Source organism: Nomascus leucogenys, chromosome 10 (genome assembly GCF_006542625.1).
Source record: "Nomascus leucogenys isolate Asia chromosome 10, Asia_NLE_v1, whole genome shotgun sequence".
Taxonomy (NCBI): domain Eukaryota; kingdom Metazoa; phylum Chordata; class Mammalia; order Primates; family Hylobatidae; genus Nomascus; species Nomascus leucogenys.
The window spans coordinates 72,067,451-72,083,730 of NC_044390.1; the positions used below are offsets into that span (position 1 = coordinate 72,067,451).

The 16,280-nt window shown below is 37.5% G+C and overlaps 1 protein-coding gene across 1 annotated transcript in view; it reads right to left on the reverse strand.

The window, feature by feature from the left end:
- Positions 1-16,280, reverse strand: part of SLC41A2 (solute carrier family 41 member 2) — a 153,063-nt gene that overhangs the window by 116,141 nt on the left and 20,642 nt on the right. Inside the window, exon 2 of the mRNA XM_030821290.1 lies at positions 6,051-6,772. Within this exon, the coding sequence (XP_030677150.1) occupies positions 6,051-6,605 (555 nt within the window). The 5' untranslated portion in view covers positions 6,606-6,772. The remainder of the gene's footprint in view (positions 1-6,050; positions 6,773-16,280) is intronic.

Genomic DNA, 16,280 nt, shown 5'->3' on the forward strand with positions numbered 1-16,280 from the left:
AATACTGAATATAAATTACTCAATTCTCCAATGAAAAGGCATAGAGTGGTTACATGGGTAAAGAAACAAGACTCAGGTTTCTGCCTACAAGAAACCCACTTCATCTATAAAGGCACACCTAGACTGGAGGTGAAGCAGTAGAAAAATATATTCCATGCAACTAGAAACCAAGAAAAGAGCAAAGAATAGCTATATTTATACTAGATAGAATAGACTACAAATCAAAGACAGTAAAAGAGAAAAAGAGACCACTATATAATGATAAATGGGTCAATTCAGCAAGAAGACATAACAAATATATATATATATATATCCACTCAACACCAGAGCTTCTAAGTATATAAAGCAAACATTTATAAATCTAAAGAGAGAGAGATAGACTACAATACAATAATAGTAGGGGACTTCAACACTCCACTCTCAATTAATGAACAGATCAGTCAGACAGAAAATCAACAAAGAAACACTGGAGTTAAACCACACATTAGACCAAACAGGCCTAACTGATATTTAGAGAACATTTCACCCAACTGCTACAGAAGATACATTCTTTTCATCAGCATGCGGAACATTCTACCAGAATAGATTATATCTTAAGCCACAAAATATTCTCCACAAATTCAAAAAAGTAGATATCATATCAAGTCTCTCTGCAGAGCACAATGGAATAAGACTAGAATCAATAAGATGAACCTCAGAAACTACACAAACATATAGAAATTAAACCACATGCTCCTGAGTGACCAATGAAATAAAGAAATTAAGAAGGAAATTTAAAATTTAAAATTTTCTTGAAACAAATGAAAATGAAAATACAACATGTCAAAATCTATGGAATACAGCAATAGCAGTATTAAGAGAAAAATTTATAACAATAAATACTATGTCAAAAAATAGAGGCCGGGCATGGTGGCTCACACCTGTAATCCCAGCACTTTGGGAGGCCAAGACGGGCGGATCACGAGGTCAGGAGATCGAGACCATCCTGGCTAACGGATGAAACTCCGTCTCTACTAAAAGTACAAAAAATTAGCCAGGCGGGTTGGCGGGTGCCTGTAGTCCCAGCTACTCAGGAGGCTGAGGCGGGAGAATGGTGTGAACCCGGGAGGCAGAGCTTGCAGTGAGCCGAGATCGTGCCACTGTACTCCAGCCTGGGCAACAGAGCAAGACTCCATCTCAAAAAAAAAAAAAAAAAAAAAAGACTTCAAATAAACAACTTAACAATGCACCCCAAGGAACCAGAAAAGCAAGAACAATTCAAACCCTGAATTAGTAGAAGAAAAGAAATTAAATAAAGATCAGAGCAGAAATCATGAAATTCAGACTAAAAAATACAGATCAATGAAACAAAAAGTGATTTTTTGAAAAGATAAACAAAATCAAACTTTTAGCTAGACTATGAAAAAAAGAGAGAAGTCCGAAATAAGTCAAATTAGAAATGAAAAAGGATTCATAACAACTGAGACCACAAAAATACAAAGAATCATCAAAGACTATTATGAACAACTATATGCAAACAAATTGGAAAACATGCAACAAGGATAAATTCTGGACACATACAACTATCGAACCATGAAGAAATAGAAAACCTCAAGAAACCAGTAACTAAACATAAGACCCATTTCATACTCTACACAAAAATCCATTCCAGGGAGGGAATGATCTAAATGTAAGAGCAAAACAACAAAGCTTCAACAAAGTAACGTAATAAAATATCTTAATTACCACAGGGTATGTTAAGATTTCTTAGACAAGAGACATTAAACACAAACTATGAAAAAGCAGGAGGAAAAGAACTATTTCAAAATGAAGAACTTCTGCCACAGAGGAGAGAAAAGATGTTTTAAATATATAGCACTAAATGGCTCATATCCAAAATATAACTCCTACAAATCTATAAGAAAAACAAGTAACAGCTCCCATAAATCTATAAGAAAAACAAGTAACAGCTCCCATAAATCTATAAGAAAAACAAATAGAAAGATGGACAAAAAAAGCTTTACCAGTAATATCCAAATGGTCAGTATACATCATTAGTTATCACAGAAATCTCCATTAAAACCGCAATGAGATACCACTCCACATGTGCCAGAATTTCTAAAAATAAAGACTACTGATTCCAAGTAGAAATAAGAATATAGAGTATTGAGATCTCTCATACTCTGCTAATTAGACTGTAAATTGGAACAACCAATATGAAAAATCACATGACATCTACTAAATTTGAGTATCTCCATACCCTAAGACCTGGAAATTCCATCTCTACATATATACCCAAAAGAAATTCATGCATATGTGCATCAAAAGTCTGGAAGCAGCCGGGTGCAGTGGCTCATGCCTGTAATCCCAGCACTTTGGGAGGCTGAGGCAGGCGGATCACCTGAGGTCGGGAGTTCAAGACCAGCCTGACCCACATGGAGAAACCCCGTCTCTACTAAAAATACAAAATTAGCCAGGTGTGGTGGCACATGCCTGTAATCCCAGCTACTCAGGAGGCTGAGGCAGGAGAATCGCTTGAACCTGGGAGGCGGAGGTTGCAGTGAGGCGAGACTGCACCATTGCACTCCAGCCAGGGCCACAAGAGTGAAACTCTGTCTCAAAAAAAAAAAAAAAAAAAAAGAGTCTGGAAGCACCATTCCTCCCAATGTCCATTCATAGCAGAATAGATAAATTGTGGTACAGTATATTCATATAATGGATTACTATCCAGCAATGGAAATAAACTACAGTTTCATGAAATTTATATAATGTTGAGGGAAAAAAAGCCACATACGCACACACAAAAACATGTTCTATACTTCCATTATATAGTTTAAAAAGAGTCAAGTAAAACCAAACTATGTTGTTTAGGGATACACACTTATAAAGACAAGCAAAGAGGTGCTTACCAGAAAATCAGATTAGTGATTACCTTTGGTGATGGGGACAAAAAGGGCAGCAATTGGAAGAAGGCACAAGGACTAAAGAAGCAGTACTGGCAAAATTATATTTCTTGAGCTGGTTGATAGTTATATGGTTGTTTATATTACGAAAATTCACTGAGCTCTATTTTTTATTTTGTATACTCTAGATGTATACATTTCAGTTAAAAAGTTTAAAAGAGCACATTCAAATAAAGTCTTTAAAAATATTTATATCGGCCGGGCGCGGTGGCTCACGGCTGTAATCCCAGCACTTTGTGAGGCCAAGACAGGAGGATCACGAGGTCAGGAGATCGAGACCATCCTGGCTAACACGGTGAAACCCCATCTCTACTAAAAATACAAAAAATTAGCTGGGCGCAGTGGCGGGCGCCTGTAGTCCCAGCTATGTGGGAGGCTGAGGCAGGAGAATGGCATGAACCCGGGAGGCAGAGCTTGCAGTGAGCCAAGATAGCGCCACTGCAGTCCGGCCTGGGTGAAAGAGCGAGACTCCATCTCAAAAAAAAAAAAAAAAAATTTATATTATGTTTCTACAATGTTTAACACTAAAGTTTAACACTATAAAGTCCTTAGGGCTAGCACTGTAAAAGTTCATAAAATCATAAAAGGAACTTTTTCCAATTATATGTGTGCTGTTCTCTCAGTATCAGGAAGTAAGTCAACATTACTCCAGATACATAATGAGCTATGTAAACATTCTGCTAAGCTGTACTCTAACGCCTTAGTCCTATAGATGTTACCATTCTATAGTTAAATACTGAGTGTTTCTTCAGAATAATTGGTATCTCAAGAAAAAATCCCAACCAAAACCAGCCTATTTACTGTCGCAGCTGTGATACTACTATAAGAACTTAAAACAATTATATTTCAAGTGGATGTAGGTTTGATCTCTCTTTGGTATTATTATCTATTTAAAACTTTAATGTACTGCAATACAGTTCCTCTCATATCCTTTCTCCAACTGATGGTGGAAAAATGTTTCTATTTATGTACATTTTCCATTTAGATAAAAATATTACCTCTTCAATACCATCTTAGAGTCACAAATAACCTGAGGTTCCTTCAGGGAACAAACAATGAAAGATAAGAGCACATTAGAAGATAATATATCTAATACTTTCCCAGAGGCAACCTTTCTATGACTGATAAACAAAAACTGACAGAATAAAATGTCACATTTTGGCAACTTATTACTTTAGAAAGATAATTATATAATAGGTATTTGGTAACTACAAGGCATTAAGAACACCTACAAATCGGCTAGACATGGTGGGTCACGCCTGTAATCCCAGCACTTTGGGAGGCAGAGGCAGGCGGATCACTTGAGGTCAGGAGTTCGAGTCCAGCCTAACCAACATCTCTACTAAAAATACAAAAATTAGCCAGGCATGGTAGCGTGAGCCTGTGGTCCCAGCTACTCAGGAGGCTGAGGCAGGAGAATCACTTGAACCTGGGAGGTAGAGGTTGCAGTGAGCCGAGATCACGCCACTGCACTCCAGCCTGGGCGACAAAGCTAGACTCCGCCTTAAAAAAAGAAAGAAAGAAAGAGAATACCTACAAATCAAATCAATAAGTAGCACATAAATTTTAAAAATAAATAAAAGATACAAAAAATAATTCTCAGAAAAATGGCCAATAAACATATGACAATATGCTAAACATTAATAATAATGTTAATTAAAACATGATAACATTTTCCTGCCATTTGCGGTGGCTCACGCTTGTAATCCCAGCACTTTGGGAGGCCGAGGCGGGCGGATCACGAGGTCAGGAGATCGAGACCATGGTGAAATCCCGTCTCTACTAAAAATACAAAAAACTAGCCGGGCGTGGTGGCGGGCGCCTGTAGTCCCAGCTACTCGGAGAGGCTGAGGCAGGAGAATGGCGTGAACCCGGGAGGCGGAGCTTGCAGTGAGCCGAGATTGCGCCACTGCACTCCAGCCTGGGCGAAAGAGCAAGACTTCGTCTCAAAAAAAAAAAAAAAAAAAAAAAAAAGAAAAAGATCAAGAAGACCCAGTGTTGGCTGGGCACAGTGGTACACACCTGTAATCCCTAGCACTTTGGAAAGGCCAAGGTGGGAGGATTGCTTGAGCCCAGGAGTTTGAGACCCGCCTGGACAACACAGCAAGACCTTGTCTCTAAAAAAAATTTTTTGAGCCCAGGAGTTTGAGGGTGTAGTGAGCTAGCCCACAGAGCGAGACCCTGTCTCAACAAATAAATAAATAAATAAACACCCAATGTTGATAGGGAAATGAAAAAATAAAAGTACTTATATTTTGACAGTAGGAGTATAAATTGGTACAAATTTTTTGGAATGTGACTTGACAGTATCTACAAAATTTTAAACATAGATATTAATTCATACCCTAATATCCAACAATGCTGTTTTTAAATTTATCCTATGAAAACATTAGTATATGAATATATATCCTTATACTTATAAGGATAGTTATTACAGCACCAACAAGGAAGAATGAGTAAGTAAATTTTGGTATATACATACAATGGAATCTCATGCACTCAGTTTAAAATGCAGAAAATCTTTGTGTACCAATTTGGAGAGATGTATTATTAAGCAATGAAAATAAGTTGCAGAAAAATATATGCAACATTTTATTTTTATTTTTGAAAAAACTCTCATATGTATATATGTAAGCACAGAAAAAAAGCCTGCAAGTGTATACAACAAACACTTCACAACGGTAATCTCTGGAGAGGAGGAGAGTTTTGATTTGGAGATAAGGAATAGGAGAAACTTCATGTTTTATTTAATACCCTCTAATGTTTGAATTCATTTTAATGAGTATATACTAATTTTTATTTTAAAAGTAAGAAAGTATTTAAATATGACATTTTGGGAAGATTTTCTTTTAACTAAGCTCTTTTGAGGTCTGTAGAGAAGAGTTACTTTACAGTCAGAATAACTATTCTTTCAGAATTTCTAAAGGGGAAAAAAGAAAAACTCCCACCTAGAAATAGATTCTCTCCCAGAGTCAGCATCTGTTCATTTTACCAAGGGAAAATCAAATCTAAAGTAAATGTTTGAGAGTAGTAACCTACATAAAGCATTTTAAACAGAAATGGAATAACAAAAAAAGATAGTAAAGTTAAACAAAGATGAAAACCCACCTGTACTATATCCAGTACCATGCCAGCTGAAACTGTTCCAAAACCAGCTAGCAAAAAGGGCACAAGTATTTGCAATGCCATGATGCCACTGGATTCCTTTGGTAATTTGGGGGTCACTTCTACGATAGCATCTTCATCACCATCACTAGATATATGTTCATCTTGTAACATGGCAGTGGTTTCTGAAGTCTCCCTTCCATCACAGTAATTATAATTGGCATAGTCATCATACTTTTGGCTGCAGCTTGATGATGCGTGCCCATTATTGGCATGAAAAGACTGCTCTGAGAAACTGTGATACTCCATGTGTTGCTCAGATCTATTACTAAAAGTCTGTACTGCAGTTGATAATCCATCTTGCCAAATGCCGTTTGCTTTTTTGTGCCTGTCTTCTTGGTTTTTCTGGTAAATCACTGGAACCATACTCAAGAGTAAATTTAAAAACTTGTCAGATTGAATTGTGTTTAAACGTAAAGTCCAATCTACAAAACCTCCTCCACTACTTGGACCACCACTTGTTTTATCGGTAATAGATCTTCCTTTACTATTAGTCATATTGTCATCACAAAAGACCCTGTACTCCTTAGATCTCAAGCTTCGGGAACCACAGCAGATGAATCAGAACTGCACAAACACTGGTTTAAATTAAGTTGTTGACTTCATTGTGTAGAAAATATTTCCACTAATAAAAGATGTTCAGAAGTTCCACAGAAGGACTGGATCTGGAAAAATAAAATAATTTTTAAAAATCAGAGAAACAAGATAGTTTCAGTATCAAGATAGATACTTAAATTCTTATAAAGGTATTAAACACACATGTTCTTAAATCAACCCTAAGGTACTGATACTATACTTTGTGGGCTTAAAACATAACTGCTTTGTGCCATACAACTGCTTTGTGTACAGAAATATAATACAGAGCTATTTTTGTGCTCAATCTTGGTTAAAAGTATCTCTTATCTTTGCATACTTTATGTGATCAATATCCACATAAGGTCTTCAACTGCCTCTGAAATCCCACAGTGGACAAATGTTTTAAATAAAGTAATGGCTTTTATTACTATTGCAAGGATTCAGAATCAAATTGCTATACCCTTTGCATATGTCAGTACACAACAAAAGTAAGATATATGGCATTATACTTTAAACATTAAATAATAAACCATATTACTTTATTTACAACTTAATATGATATACATTTTATTATTAAGATATGAAGAGACAAGGATGATGTTTACTATAAAAACACTTGGTAGGTATCCTGAATACTATATAGGGCATTTATTTCACATATAAAATGAGGCTGGAGTCATATTTGTAGTTCTGAGATATAAAAACTCATTATAATTGATTTAGGAATATAAACCTTCTTTCATTTAGGAATAACAAAACTAAAAAGAAATTACAAATATTCACTTAAACCTCCATTTGCAAACCAGCCAGAAGAAAGCTTGTAATGTACTTATTTATGCCCTGCTCTGTCCATTCATAGTTCTCAGTCTGCTCTGGCCCATAATCCCAGGGTAGACCCTGACTGGCTGGCCATTCCGTGACTAGAGTCTCTTTGAAGACTTTGAACTAAGAGACACAAACACATAACTGTGGCACATCAAAGAGTGATGGGCACTGAAGCTGCAAGGTCACCCACCACCTGACCAGGGAGAGAGCCTGACAATTGCTGCCATAGCTGGCAAGGCTTTCCAAGCTATCAGGTGTTTCTCAGAAACACCTAGGCCTGTCTTATACTTCCAGGAGCATCTAAAACCAAAAAAAAATGGAACTGATTTGATAAAGGATGGGTGGCCCCACAACCTAAATGGGCTGCGTTCTGCCAAGCTAGATTGAGAATTGTTGCTGCTACTATTGCTGCTTTTAATGAAAACTACTATATTCCTCAGTATTTGTTTCCAATGTCTTAGAATATCCATCTCCTCTCTGGATACGAAGATCAATAGCAAGGAGCGGCAAAGGGAGAAAGAGAAGGGGCTATGTAGGACATAAGTGGGTGTTAAGGCCTGGTTCATCAATTCCATCACTCACTCACTTTCCTTTCCTCTCTCTTGTGATTATAGAGGGGTCTGGGATCTGGGAATTCCTTCTGAGGAACATTTTTAAAATACAGATTCCAGGACACCAGACCTACTGACTGAGAATGTCTGTGTTTGAGGCCCACAAATCTTTTTTATTTTTAACTTTTCCATGTGATGATTATGGTGCAGACTTCCTGTGGACTTGCACTGAGACTCCAATGAGTAAACTAAGCACTAGTTCCCATTTTTGCCACTTCTAGGCTGGCCAGTATACAGAGAAAGTTAGTGTTTAAAGAAAATCAGATTAATGAAACCAATGGCCAGAGTGAAGCAGAGATGAAACCATGTAGTCCCAGAAAGAGAGAAAAGGGCAGAGAGCCTTCTAGGCAATGAAAGGCTGAGCTATACATCTGGAACTTGGGAGATTCCCTGCGCCTTACATGAGTTAGATTAAGTGGGTGTCTGTTCCTTCAACTCATCTACCTTTTTAAAAAGTAGTGAGTATTTCACTGCCCCAGTAGATCTTTAATCAAATAAAATGCAAAACAAACCCCAAAGGGATTGAGCTATAAGACAGGTCTATTCCATAGGAGGACCAGTGATAGGAAACTTTCCTCCTGATGCAGAATTATCAGGATGATCAAAATGGAAATGCAGAGAAACGTAGGTAAACAAGAAAGAGAGATGACAGTGTCACCATTCAGCCATTCTAAAGTTCAGAAAGCTCAAAATCTGTGCTTTGAAAACCTGACCAAATAGCAAAACTAGGCAGAAAAATAGAGAGGAGAGAAAGAAAACAAGGGGGAATTTCCCAAGACCAGTCATCTCAGAATTTCCCAAGATCAGTCATCTCGCAGAATATATGCAGAACATGGCTAAGCACATAGTCAACACTGAACTGGCCAGTGGGATCCAGATGCACAGACACATCCAGGTCATACTTTTGCTCCTAGTATTCTTACTTCGGTATAAGCTATTCAGAAGTTTAGATGGAGAGGTGGATACTCAACCAGGGATACCATACACAGAGACCATCCAAATGTGTACAAAATTAAAAACAGAGTGCCTCCTGGAAAAAGGAAGCCCTGTAAGTGGAGCTTTGGGCTGGATTTTAGCCCACACTCTGTCCCCTCAGCAAGCACCTTCATGCAATGCAGAATCTGCATAACCTTACACATCAGACTAGGCAGTTGGGTAAAATATGAAACTGTGCTTAAAGGACATAAAACATATATGGTAGACAGATATTTTTTGTTGTTGTTTGCTCAGCATCTTTTCCCAATTCCTTTAGCTAATGGTATCTCCATTACCTATGGTAAATCCATTTCCCTATTCCATGAGATTCTAGTAGGTATATCAATCACAGTACCCTACCCTGCAGACCACAATAATGACAAATGGCCCAAGGAGGATCTGAGTCCCTTCCTGGAATTTTATATATTTGCTGCTTACTATTTCCTGAGTGCCTACTAGATGCTGGGGCTACAGTAATGAAACAAATAGGCACAGTTACTGCTCTGATGGATTTTACCTTGTAGTTGGAAGGAAAAACAATAATCAGGTAAGCACATAAATAAAAGAGATAATTTGTGATAAAGGCTATGGAGGAAACAGTTGATTAAACAAAGAATAAACGACTTACAGGGCTATTTCAGAGGGGAAGGCCTCTGGGGGAAGAAAGTTCTCATTTTCCTTTGGAATGACTTAATTCTGAACTTTCTGTCACTATGTCCTCCTCCTCACAAAGCTCCCTCTACCACCACCATCATCACCACCACTTGGAAGAAAGCCATCTACATTAGAAGAGGATCTACAGAAAGAGGGAATCAGAGATAGGAGGTAATGAGAGAGTCATGACAACATAATTAGAATCTCTATACTATTTAGTTAAAACCCACTCCATTCCTGTTCTTCCCAACTATAGGCCAATAAATCTTCTTCATTGCTTAAGCTACTCTGAGTGGTGTTTCTGTCCTAACAGCTTTTTTTTTTTTCCTGTTTTTAAATAATACAGTTTGAAAGTGCCAGGAATGACCTTGATACAAGTACATGCCACGAACCACATATCACCATCATGCATTGAGGAAAATGTGGGCTTTTTTTAAATTTTATCCTTCTTTTTATCTGGTTAATGAATAATTATCAGTTATTTCAATGCTTGCTTATTGACAAGGTCTATTATCTCCTTAATGATTCCTTAAACTTTCTTCCTTTAACTAAATAAATCACCTGTTATAAACTCTTCTCACTGAATAATGAATTACAATCAAAATAGCTTTGCGAGTAATCCTAAGCAAAAATAACAAATCTGGAGGCATCACATTACCTGTCTTCAAACTATACTATAAGGATATACTAGGCAGGGTACAGTGGCTCATGCCTGCAATCCCAGAATTTTGGGAGGCCAAGTCAGGAGAACTACTTGAGCCCAGGAGTTGGAGCCCAGCTTGGGCAACATGGCGAAACCTTGTCTCTACAAAAAATACAAAAATTAGCTGGGCATGATGGTGTGCACCTGTAGTCCCAGCTACTCAGGAGGCTGAGGTGGGAGAAGCACTGGAGCCTGGGAGGTCAAGGCTGCAGTGAGCTGTGATTGCCTCACTGCACTCCAGCCTGGGTGACACAGTGAGACTTTGTCTCAAAAAAAAAAAAAAAAAAAAAAAGATATAGTAACCAAAACAGCATGATACTGGTATAAAAGGAGATATATAGACCAAAGGAAGAGAATAAAGAACCCAAAAATAAAGCCAAATACAACCAACTGATATTCAAGAAGCACACAAAAACATAAATTGGGAAAAGGACATTCTATTCAATAAATAGCACTGAGAAAATTAGACGGTCACGTGTAGAAGAATGAAACTGGATCCCTATCTCTCACCATATACAAAAATTAACTCCAAATGGATTAAAGACTTAAATCTAACACCTAAAGCCATAAAAATTCTAGAAGAAAACCTAGGAAAAAAACTCTTCTGGACATTGGTGTGGGCAAAGAATTTATGGCCAAGACCCCTAAAAGCAAATGCAATAAAAATTAAATAAATGAGACATTATTGAATGAAAAAGCTTCTGCAGAGCCAAAGAAACAATCATCAGAGTAAACACAACCTACAGAATGAGAGAAAACATTTGCAAATTATGCAGCCCACAAAGGACAAATATCCAGGATCTACAAGGAAGTCAAATCAGTAAGAAAAAAACAAATGATCCCATCAGAAAGTAGGCAAATGACATGAATAGACACTTCTCAAAAGAAGACATACAAATGGCCAACAAACATATTAAAAAGTGCTCAAAATCACTAATCATCAGGGAAATGCAAATTAAAACCACAATGAAATACCACCTAACCCCAGCCAAAACTGCCATTATTAAAATGTCAATAAACAATAGATGTTATCATGGATGTGGTGAAAAGAGAATGTTTATATACTGCTGGTGGGAATGTAAATTTGTACAGCCTCTATGGAAAATAGTATGGAGATTTCTTAAAGAACTAAAAAGTGGATCTACCATTCAATTCAGCAATCCCACTACTGGGTATCTACCCAAAAGAAAAGAAGTCATCACATCAAAAAGACACCTGCACACGTATGTTTATCTGTTTATTACAGCACAACTCACAATTGCAAAGATATGGAACCAACCTAAGTGCTCATCAATGAATTAGTGGATAAAGAAAATAAATATATATATACACACACACACACATATATATATACATATATATATATACCATGAAAGTCTGCTCAGCCATAAAAAAGAACAAAATAATGTCTTTTGCAGCAACTTGGATGGAGCTAGAGGCCATTATTCTAAGTGACGTAACTCAGGAATGGAAAACCAACTACTGCATGTTCTTAGTTTTAAGTGGGAGCTAAGCTATGGGTATGCAAAGGCATACAGAGTGGTATAATGAACACTGGAGACTCAGAAAGGGGGACGGTGGCAGGAGGGTAAAGGACAAAAACTACCTATTAAGTACAATACACACTACTTGGGTGATGGGTGTGCTATCCCAGACTTCACCACTATACAATTCATCCATGTAGCCCAAAACTACTTGTACTCATAAAGCTACTTAAAAAAAAAAAAATTGTTTAAGTTTTATGGTAGATTTAAAATGGGCATTGTGCCTATATACCACAAAATTAAAATCATTTGTTCTGTATTTGTTATCCATCAATCCATCAATGAATGGAAAAAAAAGTAAATTAAAAAAATAAGAAATAAAATTGGGCAGTTTCCACTGGCTTTAATGTGCTTAAAGAGTGCCATTGAGATATTTATCTCTAGCTACTTTAATAAGTTATACTAATCTAATAGTAGCATAGCTGGGAAGAACCAGTGTCTTTAAAACTCCTAGTATTCTTCAGTATAAGTTATTCAGAAGCTTAGATGGCTTAGGTTTAAATTCTGGACTCTCTTTGTAAACTATAAAACAACAAATGATTAGAAGAAAAGATCCACTACTTTATTCCTTAATGGCCAATATTTGTACAAGACAGAGGTTTAGAGAAAAAAAAAAGAGCATCTACAACAGGTACAGAAAGTAGAGTGGTTAAAATGGTGGCTTGGGATTCTATCTGCACTCCCATGTTCATTTCGGTATTGTTCACAAATATCCAAGATATGGAAGCAATCTAGGTGTTCATCAACAGATGAATCGATAAATACAATGTGGTTTATAAACTACAATGGAATACTATTCAGCTTTAAAAAGTAAGAAAATTCTGTAATTCTTGACAACATGGATGGAACCGGAGGACATTATGCTAACTGAAATAAGCTAGGCACAGAAAGAAAAATATTGTACTTATGTGGAATCTGAAAAAGTTGATCTCTTAGAAATAGAGAGTAGACAAGTGGTTACAATGGGCGGTGGGGAGGAGGAGGAATGGGGAAAGGAAAGTTGTTGCTCAAAGGGTATAAAGTTTCAGTTAGACTGGGAAAGAAAGTTTTTGTTTTGTTTGTTTGTTTGTTTATTTTGAGACAGAGTTTTGTTCTTGTTGCCCAAGCCGCAGTGCAATGGTACAATCTTGGCCCACTGCAACCTCCGCCTCCCAGGTTCAAGCAATTCTCCTGCCTCAGCTTCTCGAGTAGCTGGGATTAAAGGGGCACACCACCACGCCCGGCTAATTTTTTGTATTTTTAGTAGAAATGGGGTTTCACCATGTTAGCCAGGCTGGTCTCAAACTCCTGACCTCAGGTGATCCGCCCTCCTCAGCCTCCCAAAGTGCTGGGATTACAGGCATGAGCCACCACGCCCGGCCTGGAAGAGTAAGTTTTGGTGATCTATTGCACTGTATATTGACTACAGTTAATAATTTATTCTATGTTTCAAAACGCCAAAAACAAAAGTAGATTTTCAATATTCTCACCACAAAAAAAAATGTCAGTGAGCTGATGTATATGTTAGTTATCTTGATTGAATATTTTCTATAATGTATACATAGATCAAAATATCACATTACATATCATAAATAATTATTTATTAAAAATAAATAAAATTTAAGAATTATCTAAATTGCTCGTGTACTGTCAATAAAAATATCAAGCATGATTCAAAAATCTTAGATTCGATTGGATGTAACAAATGTTGTTATTTACCAGTTTTGTTCCAAAGACTCTTTAGGTGCTATGGGCAGACAACACAAAGGCCACTCTGACTACAGTCATGTACTGCCTAACAACATTTTGGTCAAGGATAGACCACATATATGATGGTGGTCCCATAAGATTATAATGGAGTTCAAAAATTCCTATTGCCAGCCCAGGTGCAGAGAGCTCACACCTGTAATTCCAGCACTTTAGGAGGCCATGCTAGGCGGATCACTTGAGGCCAGGAGTTTGAGACCAGCCTGGCCAACATGGCAAAACCCTGTCTCTAGTAAAAATACAAAAATTAGCTGGGCACGAAGGCACACACCTGTAATCCCGGCTACTCGGGAGGCTGAACCACGAGAATTAGTTGAACCCAAGAGGCAGAGGTTGCAGTGAGCCAAGTTTGCACCACTGCACTCCAGCCTGGGCAACAGAGCAAGACTCTGTCTTAAAAAAAAAAAAATTCCTGTTGCCTAGTGACATCATAGCTGTCAATATGCCATAGCATGAGGCATTAGCCACATGTTTGTGGTGATGCTGGTATAAATAAACCTACTGTGCTGCCAGTCATATAAAAGTATAACACATAGTTTTATATATGTAGTACATAATATTTGCCAATGATAATAAATAACGATTTTGTTACTGGTTTATGTATTTACTATACTATACTTTTTATATTATTTTAGCATATATATCTGCTCCTTTGTGTGCTACTGGCCCAGAAAACCTTGCAGCGGGGCAAGATGTGAAGGTGGAAGGCAGTGATAGTGATGATCTTGACCCTATGGAAGCCTATGCTAATGTGTGTGTGTATTAGTCCATTTTCATGCTACTGATAAAGACATACCCAAGACTGGGCAATCTACAAAAGAAAGAGGTTTAGTTGGACTCATGTGGCTGGGGAGGCCTCACAATCATGGAAGAAGGCAAGGAGGAGGAAGTCACATCTTATGTGGATGGTGGCAGGCAAAGAGAGAGCTTGTGCAGGGCAACTCCCATTTTTTAAAACCATCAGATCTCGTGAGACCCATTCACTATCATGAGAACAGTACAGGAAAGACCTGCCCCCATAATTCAATCACCTCCCACTGGGCTCCTCCCACAACACATGGGAATTATGGGAGCAACAAGATAAGATTTGGGTGGGGACACAGAGCCAAACTATATCAGTGTGTGTCTTAGATTTTAATAAAAAGGTTTTTAAAAGTAAAAGAAAAAAACAAAAATTGAAAAAAGTATATAGAATAAGGAAACAAAGAAGGAAAATATTTTGTGCAGCTGTACAATGTGTGTGTGTTTTAAGCTAAGTATTATTACAAAAGTCAATATTTTTAATATTTAAAGTTTATAAAGTAAAAATGTTACAGGCTGGGTGCAGTGGCTCATGCCTGTAATCCCAACACTTTGGGAGGCCAAGGCAGGAGTTTTCCTTGAGTCCAGGAGCACAAGATTACAGTGAGCTATGATTGTGCACTGCACCCCAGTGGATGACAGAGCAAGACCCTGCCTCTAAACAATTTTTTAAATTAAAATTGAAACAATGAAAAATTAAAAGTTACAGTAAGCTATAGTTTAACAAAGAAAAATATTTTTGTACATTTTGTGTAGCCTGTTTATAAAGTCTACAGTAGTGCACAGTAATGTCCTAGCCCTTCACATTCACTCACCACTCACTTACCGACTCACCCAGAGCAACTTCCAGTACTGAAAACTCCATTCATGGTAAGTGCCCTATACAGGCGTATCATTTTTTATTTTTTATACTGTGTTTTTACTATACGTTTTCTATTTTTAGATACACAAATACTTACCATTGTGTAACAACTGCCTATAATATTCAGTAGAGTAATGTGCTATACAAACCTGTATAGCACGTTACTGTACTGTAGCCTAGGAGCAATAGGCCATACCACACAGCCTTGGTGTGTGGTAGGCTCTACCATCTAGGTTTGTGTTAACATACTCTATGATACGCAATGATGAAATGCATCTAACAACACATTTCTCAGAATTTATCCCCATCGTTAAGCCCTTCATTAAGTGATGCATGACTGTATTTAGTGCCTTAGATTCTTGTTATCAAAGTGTGGTCTCGGGTCCAATGGCATGGCATCAACTGGGAGACTAAGAAATGCAGGACCTCAGTCAGCTCCCATCCCAACTCAACCTCCTGAATTGAAATCTGTACTTTAAATGGTATCCCAAAGGATTTGTGTTACTTTGAGAAGCACCTCCCGATACATTCAAAAAGGAATCATTTGATATTATCAGGCTTTCAAGTGTGAACAAGAATGTAAGCAGTGGTAATGCATACAGCCCTACTTGTGCAAGTATAAACTGCCAAAAGCACTTTGGAAAACAATTTGGCATTATCTACCAAAACTGAGAGGCATGTGCCCCACAGTCCAGCATTTCCATCCTTAAATCCCTGCCCTAAAGAAATTCACACTGTACACCAGAAGACACATGAAAGAATGTTCTTGGTAGCATTATTCACACTAGCAAAAAAAAAAATGGAATTAATCCATGAGAAAGGACACATTGTGGCATACCTATACAATGGAATATAAGAATAAGGATATGACAAACA